This window comes from Macrobrachium rosenbergii, chromosome 54, assembly GCF_040412425.1.
Source record: "Macrobrachium rosenbergii isolate ZJJX-2024 chromosome 54, ASM4041242v1, whole genome shotgun sequence".
NCBI classification, from domain to species: domain Eukaryota; kingdom Metazoa; phylum Arthropoda; class Malacostraca; order Decapoda; family Palaemonidae; genus Macrobrachium; species Macrobrachium rosenbergii.
In genome coordinates this window covers 19,165,759-19,177,431 of record NC_089794.1, presented here as the reverse complement: position 1 = coordinate 19,177,431, position 11,673 = coordinate 19,165,759, and the positions used below count along the sequence as shown (strand labels likewise).

General features: G+C 38.5%; 1 protein-coding gene across 7 annotated transcripts in view; it reads left to right on the top strand.

The window, feature by feature from the left end:
* The first annotated feature begins 8,073 nt into the window (after positions 1–8,073).
* The window catches only part of LOC136834819 (guanine nucleotide-binding protein G(q) subunit alpha), a 32,931-nt gene continuing 29,331 nt past the window's right edge, over positions 8,074–11,673 (top strand). For 6 of the 7 annotated variants that reach the window (XM_067097572.1, XM_067097568.1, XM_067097567.1 and 3 more), the window contains exon 1: positions 8,133–8,927. In XM_067097572.1, the coding sequence (XP_066953673.1) occupies positions 8,810–8,927 (118 nt within the window). In that variant the 5' untranslated portion in view covers positions 8,133–8,809. Of the gene's footprint in view, positions 8,928–11,673 lie in introns of all 7 variants that reach the window. The other variant, XM_067097569.1, reaches the window with a different exon arrangement.

The following is an 11,673-nucleotide window of genomic DNA, read 5'->3' as shown; positions in this document are numbered from 1 at the left end:
CCCAGCTACAACAATGACTCACACAGACATGCCCCCTTTAGGGACAGGACAGGCTAGATTAAAAACCAGTGTAGTATACCAATTCTTTTATGCTGTTCAGGGGTGTTCCTGCAACTATGTTTGTATGACTACCACACATATCTCAAAGCAGGTATTGTGCTTTATGACAAAAATGAATCAAACATCTGTACAGCCAAGCTGAACCAAGATCCAGAATTTGTGGAACTGAAAGAGCTGACCCCAAATTGGAAACATTGGTCTCTCAGATTCACGATAAACATCTTACTAAGAGTGAAAGAGCATTAGGGTTCTAGCTAGAAGACATGTTGCAGAAACATATCCATGTTTTTTGTGTGTGTTGCACACACACACCCACACAAAATACCAAGCCTGTATCAACAGTATTATTAAGGGTTCAAGAAGAGCAAAATAAAGGCAGTGGATTCCAAGCCTTGTCAAGTGGTACGACATGAACTTGAATATCGCGGGATAATCGGCATCGGCTGTTTAAGAGGCAACGGCATTGTTCCCAGGTGCCTTACAGGAACTTATTGTGATGACAGCTATCTTCCAGAGCAAGTCTACACTTGTAATCAGGCAGCTTGATCTGGAAAAAGATGCTGAGCAACATGTAAGAATTTGAAAGTGATCCTTCCTGCCTCACAACACGACAACACTGCTGCGGCCATTTGTACGGGGTATCATCAGATGCGTCAAGGCGACTTACATCCCCGACCCCCACCCCGACACCACCTTTAGTACAGCTCGTGATGCCTCTGATGTTGATCCTGACTGCAGTATCATGAAATTATGGAAGAGGCTTACAACTGAAGATGTGATTGTTCTCATTGATGAGCCTTAAGATAACCTTAAGCCCAAGACCTTGGATATGCATGCTGGAAGCCATTGTGGAGTAAAGCGGTCAGTAACTCCAAGGGCTTCCCCACTAATGATGCAGACATCAGAATGATACTGAATGGCAAAAGGAGATTAGCGGGAAAGCTCCACTGATTTGATCAAAGTCGTTGTCAAGAACATATACGAGAAACCCTACCCTGTGAGGAACACAGGGATCCACTAGAATCCTCTATACGGAGGAAAATGAGACCTTAACCCTGAGTATGATCACTGGTGAGGTGAAGCACCCTTATCACCTGAAGGATTAAAGCCTACAGCCACTGTAACACCTGTTCAGTAACCCTCACCCCCCAGCTCGATCACGGAGCCGTCTCCAAAGTATTATTGACATATGCAAGTGGATCTTGGTTCAAATTCAGCTGATGTGTGACTACTTATTTACAGTGCCACATATCTCGTCGACTCACCATACTGGTACTGTAGTCACCATCCAGCAGTCGTCTTCTTCATTGTCATACATTTTCTTCGTCATCATCATACAAAAGCTGTGAAGAAAGAACCAAAGAGAGAGAGAGAGAGAGAGAGAGAGAGAGAGAGAGAGAGAGAGAGGAGAGAGAGAGAGAGAGAGAGAGAGAGAGAGAGAGAGAGAGAGAGAGAGAGAGAGACAATGCATTTACTTTGTTCATTTATAGGTATGTTTCCATCCAGTATATAATTTAGTTGTCATGTTCAAAGTATCAATACTTGTAAGTCAGTGCAAATGAGAAGAGAGAGAGAGAGAGAGAGAGAGAGAGAGAGAGAGAGAGAGAGAATAAATCTTGTTGTCTATATTCATCAGCATATGCTAACCTGTTCTGTAATTCTTTCTGTTTTTCAGGTCATAAATGTATACTGTATAAATGGAAGCAATTTGTAAGTCATAGATGAAAAAAAAAAAAACGTTAGGAGGTTACTTAGTTGCTTGCGCAGTTGGAACTGCGATGTATATATAAACTTTTTTGGTCATTATATATTCCTCAAATAAAACGTTGTCTTAATCGCAGTATTACGGCATAAATCATCTAAAAGTGATAGAAGAGCATTTACTGGTATTGTGCACAGTAGGATAAGCATAGGTTATGTATTTGCTGCACAATCTATGAACCTCTGCGTAAGTTGAAGGCCAACTGTACACACACACACACACACACACACACACACACACACACACACACACACACACATTATATATATATATATATATAGTAATGTCTAAGAAATTAACCTGTTGCATGGTACTATACTTCAAAATGTTAAACCATTCTCTCTGTCTTTTTCTCGACGCAATCTCTCCCCCCAGTAATTCTCTTTGTCTCACTTGCTCACCTGTAGATGGCCATTTTAGATTTAGAATACAGGTGACACCTGTCTCGCCTTGCCATACATCTGGCAGGGCCGACCGAGCCTGCAGTCGAAAAGCATATAATACCGGTTTGACCAGTAGCCTTCGACCAAAAATGTTTTCAAGTTTCTTTTTTTGGAGCCGTGATTTTTAACATATTTCGCAATAAAGGTAACTTCTTTCATAGTTCATTCGCGTCTCAATCGAGTAAGAATGTAAAAGCTGTGTGAGGATTATCGAAACAGAGTCTGAATTGACAGAAACTCGAAAATATCACCGAGGCTAAACCGGTTCTGGGAGTCATCATCCTCTTGTTTCTGTTTCCAGGCAAAGTGGGAACCAGAAGGAGCCTAACTTTTAAAATATGCCGTTGTTTATAGCACGCAGAACTTCCATTAAACTCACATGATATGCAAAATACAACTTAGAAATAAATTCTATAATTGTAATTACAAAAAAAAATAGTTTGACAGGGGAAAAAAGTTATATATTTATCAAATGCAAGAGTAGGATGTGCAGTACGACATGTTAGACATGAGACCACCTTTGCCTGCTTCTGCTCGAGGGCTACATAATTGCTTTAATATTATTTATCTGCGGTAGATTTCTTTTAGAGACAAATATTATGTTAAAAAATAACAAAATAAAACTTTGTCTTTGTATGTTCAAGGCTTCAGCATTTCAGTTGTTAGTTCGCAAACTGTCTACGCCTACATCTACAACAGCAGTAACAACAATCCACATACTTCGAAAACCAGTTTTGGGCAAATCCAGGATTCAAGGCAGTACCTGCAGTCTCTCTCTCTCTCTCTCTCTCTCTCTCTCTCTCTCTCTCTCTCTCTCTCTCTCTCTCTCTCCATGCCCTTTTTAATGTATACATATACACATTGCGCAGTTCAATTCTATCTTGCATGTAATGTCTTCTTCCAGATTATATATCCAGTTCTGAGAAAATCTGTTTCCTTGGGATGATGTTACTAGACCCATCATATCCTTTCACCAACCCCTGCCCTTCCCTGGCTGCAACCCACCATAGCCAAGTAACCACCTTGATCTTAATTGCTAAGGTCAACAGTGGATTTTTCGGGACCTAGGCCTAAGTCATTACTCCCCTTGCCCTTGGGATTGATCTGGGGTCTCTTGCTGGTATTAAGAAGTACGAAACTATCAGAAAAATGGATATACGAAAAAATGTAGGAATAAAGCATGGGAAAAGGAGACAGTAGGAAAAGATATTAAAAAAAAAAAAAAAAGAGCTACGGTACCATGTTGCACCCGACAGCAAACAGTGTTTTTGTTTGTTTGCTGAAAAGATAGATAGCATTCAAATCTATTTTATGGGAATAAACAAAGGATGCGCCATTCTTCTTATGCAAAGGGAAGTAGAGTTAAAAGGAAATAGTAAGATACTGAAAGGTATCCAAAAGTCTTTCAAAATATTCAAGTGAAATCGGTTGTACCAGGCGCTAGCAGTAATTTCTTCAATCTCTCTCTCTCTCTCTCTCTCTCTCTCTCTCTCTCTCTCTCTCTCTCTCTCTCTCTCTCTCTCTCTCTCTCTCTCTATATATATATATATATATATATATATATATATATATATATATATATATATATATATATACATATATATATATATAACTACTATTCTGTGAACTCATGGACAATGAAAAAGGAAAAAATAAACTAAAATTCTTCATTGCTTCGTTAGCTTGTATCTGCGTGTTTTTTTCGTGCTTGTTTGCAAGTTTGTGTGTGCGTCTGTGAGTGCTTTGGTTATATGTTGTGTTTGTTTTGATGAGAATTAATGACTGTGATGTTTGTTGACTGCGTATGTTACTTGCATATATATATATATATATATATATATATATATATATATATATATATATATATATATATATATATATATATATATATATATATATATATATATATATATATATATATATATATATATATATATATATATATATATATATATATATATAGTTATATATATATATATATATATATATATATATATATATATGTTTGTGGAATTATATATATGTATACACACACATATATATTGCATATATATATATATATATATATATATATATATATATATATATATATATATATATATATATATATTATATATAGTGGACCAAGGTTTGTAAGGTACTTCTGGACGAGGGGTGAGAGAAATAATTATTCCGTTGTATGAAGGTGAAGGTGGCAGGAGAACATAATTATAGATGTATATTGTTGCTTAGTGTGCCAACGAAGGTGTATGATATAGCTTTGATTGAGAAAATAAGAAAGATGAGGAGGAATTCATAATAATAATAATAATAATAATAATAATAATAATAATAATAATAATAAACAATAGGCCTAGCTGTGTCTGCAAAGATCTGTGTCAACGAAGCACACCTGGAGCATGATTGTTATCGTGTATGTCCGTTTGGAATCGTATTTCCATTGTTATTGCGATGCATTAATCTTTGTTTCTTTCTTGGGACACATGGCAGAGAGAGAGAGAGAGAGAGAGAGAGAGAGAGAGAGAGAGAGAGAGAGAGAGAGAAGTTGCTACAACATCGTACTATAAGTAAGCATCTGACCTGAGAGGGTCTGTTTATAGGCGTCGTGTGTGTGTGTGTGTGTGTGTGTGTGTGTGTGTGTACGAGAGAGAGAGAGATTACTACAACATCGTACTAAATAAGTATGCATCTAACCTTAGAGGGTCTGTTTATAGGCACTGTGTGTGTATGTGTGTGTGTGTGTGTGTGTGTGTGTGTGTACGAGAGAGAGAGAGAGAGAGATTTATGAAACAAAAAGAAATGGAGCAATTTAACGTTGTTACTCAATTTCCTAGGAGTTGCATTTTGACTACAACTAAAATGTGGAATAGTTCGCCCACTGCAGTTTCGGAGTCTTCTAGTCTCGAAATGTTTAAGCGAGGAGTAAATTCTTTCCTGCTTTCTGGTGACGTGTCCTGAATTCAGGTGCATCGGTTTTATTTTTTATTCCCTCATATTTATCGATTGATCACATTTTCTTCTATTTGTTTCTTTTGCAGGCTGATTTCCTGTTGGAGCCCTCCTTGGTTTATAATCTGTTGACTCAGTTCATAAGGATTTACAGCTGAAAATTTAAAGGAAAAAATTATGAATAAATGAAAATCAACAAATCGAAAAGAGATGAGCATTAAAAACACACACTGTCTACGAAAGATCCAAAAACGCTGACAGTGGTGTGCCTTATACATCAATAACAGGGTAGTTTTTATTACCAAGAGGCATATAAATTTATCAGGGGTTTACCAGACTTTTATACATGAGGATTCTTTAATTTTTGTCAAAAAAAAAGGGTTGAATGACAATTGTTAGATTTTCTCATTACCTCTGATGAGTCTAAGCGGCTTCAGTAACTCGGCCACAACTTAGACCATCTCTCTCTCTCTCTCTCTCTCTCTCTCTCTCTCTCTCTCTCTCTCTCTCTCTCTCTCTCTCTCTCTCTCTCCCCGATGTCAGGGTTTGAATCTCTCACATTTTTTCCTCGTAGCTGCATTTCTGAGAATAGTGGAAGCAAGAGTTTTCAATGGTCATAGGGTTCACAGAATAATTTCCGACCGATAGATTAGGCCTAGTCCAGCCATTAAGAGCTTCTAAAAGGTTAAAAGATAACCAGATGAGTCGTCACCTGGGAGAAATGAAACGCGATTCTATTTCCTACGAACCTCCCCAACTCTGTGCATTGTAGCATAGCAAAGAACAATGTCTATTGTATGGTAATATTTATATAGGCTTATGTGAGCCACTTGGCTGTTTTGCCCTATTTATATATATATATTTTTTTAAAAACATTTTGTACGTGCATTTACTCTCAGCCACTGTAGGTGTGCTCCTATTTAGTACATTTTGTTAAGTCTCATTTCCATGTTGAACTTTTTAAAGTGTGGTTTTTATATTGAGTAGTAAGTCGATTATGATGGGTCGAAGACAAGATAGACTAAAATGAAAGCAACGTCATGCAATGCTCATGACAACAGACTTAGAAATTTACATAAATTCTGCAACTGTACGACACCAATGTAATATCTCCCACTTTACATTTTGAATTACATTAAGTTCAAGGTAGAAAGGTGTAAAACATAAATACGATGAGTCAAGATATATTCAAAGCGAAGACAAATTCGATCCACTTGGCACACGAGGCTTGCTAAATCAAAAACAATGACGGGACTAATGTGCGAAGATAATAAACAAAACATAGGTCTACACAGATGCGTTCACTTGCATGCAATTGAAGCTTTATTTTACATTTGTACATTATCTTTTCCATTAACTTCGTTCAGTAATGTATCGGTTATATTTGAATATGTAATTATATTCCATAGATATTATTTTGTTGTTAGAATGCTTCATAAAATGTGACAAAACATTAAAGATAACGAATGACTACGCACGAACACATCTGCTGGTAGGGAAGATGACTAAACGTTAGTGTATACTTTTGCCACTTGTTATCAACGTCAAAACTTACTGTAGATGATAATAATAGTAAAAATTGACCAAATTTCCTTTCACTTTTCGTGTATCCTCTTAATACAATTACTAATTTTCGGGACAGTTTTAAAGGCAGTGCTTGCAGACGCACGCACGCACAAACAAACACACAAACACACACACACAAGGCACTTTTGCGGTACGACAGTTTGAAATGGCTTTTGAGCCCGATGCGCGTCCCTGCCAGACGGACTACACACGCCCAGCTTGTACTGTAGCCGGTCCTGGTTTTTAAATGTCTGAAAGATATTTTAAAGCAATATATTTACGTCAGTCTATCCTGATTTATGAACGCAGTCATACGGCGCATGCTCGAGGTTTTATAGATGAATATACAGTGTTAATTCTGGTAGACAATGTTTTCATAAACATAGGTAGATAGATGTCTATCAGATAGATGGAGTTAATGAATGTACTTATGCACGCATTTATATCATGTATATATATATGTATATATATATATATATATATATATATATATATATATATATATATATATATCACATATGTAAAAAGCGAGAGAGAGAGAGAGAGAGAGAGAGAGAGAGAGAGAGAGAGAGAGAGAGTTTTCATAGGAATGATAGATATGTAATTAAAGAGGTGGGTAATGTACTTATATATTAGAAATATATACATATATATATATATATATATATATATATATATATATATATATATATATATATATATATATATGTGTGTGTGTGTGTGTGTGTGTGTGTGTGTGTGTGTGTGTGTGTGTGTGAAATTTGGAAAATAGAAATTTTACAATAAACAAAGGCTGAAAAACGGTAAAAGGAAAATAAAACAAGAATTAAAAATTAAATTATTCAGCTTGAATGAAATTTAAGATTACCTTTCATCTTTATTTCTATTTCAGTAGAAGCTGTCCTGAATTTTTAGTGTTGAATATTGAACAATTCATAGTTTGTTATATATTACGTCGTCTTGTTTTTCATCCATTTTTATGGGAAACGGATTAATGTTTCGTATATGTATGTATATATATATATATATATATATATATATATATATATATATATATATATATATCGTTATCAATATATGTACATGAGAGAGAGAGAGAGAGAGATTCTCACAAAATTTCGAATTTTTATGTATACAGAATTTTGTATATTGCATTTGTTTGTGAATACTGTATTTGAATAATGTTTGAATACATGGAAAATAATTGTCTAGAGGAGCTGTTTAGGGGCAATGAGACCTAGGAAGATAAGGAAGACTTAATGAGAGAGAGAGAGAGAGAGAGAGAGAGAGAGAGAGAGAGAGAGAGAGAGAGAGAGAGAGAGAGAGAGAGAGTGTAAACAGGCGCATCGCTCGACTCGTTTGTTCGGGGAATGATGGGAAGTCGATGCCAGAGCGCCTTATTCTCGCTTCGATAAAATAAACCCGTCGATTTTGGCCATGGAAGCTTGCAGGCCCGGAAACCGCCCGTCGGAGGCTTGACCGAAATAGTACGGGTGGAACAGGGACAAGAAGGAGCTCCGGCAGTCGCTGAAACGGGGAACACGGAGGCGAGAGTGTAGACTTCCTCAAATCGCGAGAGAGCTTTGTAAAGAAGGCGGTTGTTACACCGAGGGGTTTTCCTCCCTGCTAACGCCGAGCTCTTTTGGAAGATATTCGCCCGAAATTCCTTTTAGGGTCGAGAGAAGCCCCCGAAGTGACGGCCATCAAGCCTTAGCGGGCGCAGGGACACCGAGTAATCCGGTATATAAGCCCTGGCGACGGAGGAGCGGGAAATAGATGCGTAGGGAGGCGCCACCCTTTCGTTCGGACTTCTCGGCTGGAGTCATCCCACCGCACCCCTTTTGCCTTAAGATTTGTCTTGTGTGAGAAGCGAATTTCGGAAAAATTGCGACGATTCCCCGCTTACGCGCCGCTTCCCCTCCGTGGAGAAAGGCGGGGAGAGAGAGAAGAGGAAGAGGAACACGCGCGGGATATATTAGTGACGTGAAACCCTCAAAATTGAAGTCATAATAAGGAGAGGGACAACATCATGGCGTGCTGTCTGAGCGAAGAGGCGAAGGAACAGAAGCGAATAAACCAGGAAATAGAGCGACAATTACGCAAGGATAAGAGAGATGCCCGCAGAGAACTCAAACTACTACTATTGGGTAAGCCCTCCGTACTATTTTCAGCTCCCCCGGGGCCGTAGTTCGTCTGTAAATGTGGGAAATAGTCAGCCTACTATCGGGGTCGTCTGCTACTTGCATGTTTACATTACCGAGGTCAGCCCTCGTACGCCCGAAATTGACACGTCGGGGCGTTGTGACGTGACCTTTGACCTCGGGTCACCGCCTAGTTATAGCAGGCGGCATTAATGAGCGAGAATAGGCCCAGATAGTCCCGGGAACAGCCCTCAGCTGATTGCAATCTCGCTCCCCATTGCATATTGACAGGTCATCAACAGGCTTTGAACCTCCATATAACACCCCACTTTCACCCCTACGCTAACTCGTAGGCCTACGGCATTGGTCGCCAGGCCTCCCTCGTGGGCCATATTGTCATAAATCGCCAAATCTGGGGAAATCCGACGAGAGAGGCGCCCTCGGTCGGGAGGTGCAGTTTATGGTTGAGTTTGGGTGGGGCTCCTTTCCCTTTGACGGACGTATTCCAGTGCCCACTTTCGGAAAGTGAAAGTTGCGGGGGCATGGTCTTGACAGGAGGGTGTGGGCATCCCCCCTTGTTTGCTTTGGGAAGGAATTAGGTGATTGGGACACATGAGGAAAAATGGGTGTGTACTGTGGATAATGGTGGGCATGGGTCAGATGACCCCAGGGCTTGGGGTTTTAGGGTTTACCAAAATAAACCACCTAGGTTTATTTTCCAATTGGGTTATCGTGGTCCTTCAGCGATAGGCTGATTAAAATTTCACATCTTTGTGGTTGTATTACCTTAGGCTAGCTTCTCGGCCGCTGGTACCCCAGCCTATCGCTGGACGAGGAATATTTTGCGACGTGGCCGTGCGGTAGGGTAGTGAGGCTGCCCGGGTTCTTTTTTTAGTCGGGTAATTGATTCTTCCAGCAACAGGTTGATTATCATTGATTAGGCTAATGTTGTTTTTCCAGTAACCTTGGGTACTATAATTTTTTAACCTAACCTAATGGGAAGCTGGGATTAACGTTATATTTCTCTTTCCCAAACCCACTTTGATAGCCCTTGCATTTATGGGTGTGGATTGTTTACTGAAACCGTAGCAACTGTGGTTTAGGACCCTTTTCTTCGATACAGCTGTTTGTAGGCCTAGGATAGGGCGAGCTTTTATAATCCTAGACAGTAATTTTACTATCCTACACAGGTATTTGACAGGATGAGGTCATTGCACAAAATATCAGACGTTTGTCATAACTAGATCCCCTGTTGAAGCTTATGAGCTGCTCTGAAATTCCAAGAAGTGGACCCATGTTAAATAGTTTAACAGAAATCATTATTAAAAAATTTGAGCCAAGCATAAGTCACAGTCCTTATGATTAGCTAAGCCTAATAGTCACAGTAAGCTTTGTATGGTTGGGGTTAATTTCTGCTGCCTATTGTGTTTCCTCTCATGTGGTTCTTTTGGGCCAGGCCTATTTTGTTTCTTTTTAGTATCCTAGATGTCATGAATTTTATCTCAATGTTTAATTCTTGCAAGCAGAATTTTAAACAAGTAAAAGGGGTGAACATAATGAAACAGATTTTAGAATATTTTCATTTTTAAGATTTGTTAACATGTAGTAAGCTGACAATCTGGATAAAATATGCTTTAAATCTTTAGACTAGGCTAGATAATAGTATCTGTTCATGAGAGATTCTAGAGTGGTTTACCTTTGGTAGCACTCCTTGAGCCCACCTGCATTGCTTTCTTCTGCTTTTCCTCAGGGCCATTTGGTCTTGTTCTCACTCAGCAGTCTAATGTTGGTAACTTTATCCTTGTTCCGTTTTCATATCTCACTTGTAAATAAATTTATAAACAAATACTCCTAATGAGAGGAAAGCATTGGGGTTCAGTTTAATGCCTGTACCTGCATTGCAACTTGTCTTTCGCTTGTATTAGTTCATTGTATGGCCTCTTACCTCTTGACCACACAGCTTTTCTAACAAGTCCTTTGGAGAAGCTCTTTGAGAAGCTAACAGTAGGACTTCCTGCACAGGTTGAGAATGTGTCCAGTCTAGACTATAATTTACATCACTGAGGTTTGCCTTCCTTTGGTTGAATCACATTGGATGTTTTAAGCCCAATTTTGGTTTGGGTAATGATAATGGGGCTGAGGCTAGACCTTATGTGGTCTGTCCTTCGAAGCTCTCTCCCATGGTCCATTGTCTCATTGGCATATCTCCCCTCTGTCACGAGGTGTGTATGGTTTCCTCAGGCTTTGCCTACGTAATGCACGTAAGCCAATATTCTTAAGGCACAAGCCATACAAGGCCATTACCCTTTTGTTTTTTGTGTGTTAAAAGTGAGGTGAAGTGCTAGGATCCTGTTTATGCCTGGTATAGGTTACCTGTTATTTTGCTACCTTACTAGGTGTTGTTTTGTTGACCTTTTTACTGGTTTTTCATTTAAAAACAGTTTTTTTCTTCACTTAAGGATACTCAGTTCTGTGGAAACTTGTTTTGCAAATTAATGGGCTTTAAGGGTAGTACTGTATTTATACATTCTATTAATAATGCAGTAGTAAGAAAATATTTAATTCTTAATTGAACTTTTGAGAATTTCCCTTGGTTTCCTTATTTGCATAATGCACCCATAACTTAAATTATACATATTATATTTTTCATTTGGTTATTCTTAATATTAGTTTTGTTGTTGTCTTTGATATGGTTGTGTTGTATATGTATTAGTGCTTTGTTTGCATGCCTTCTTTTTAGTACTTAACTAAC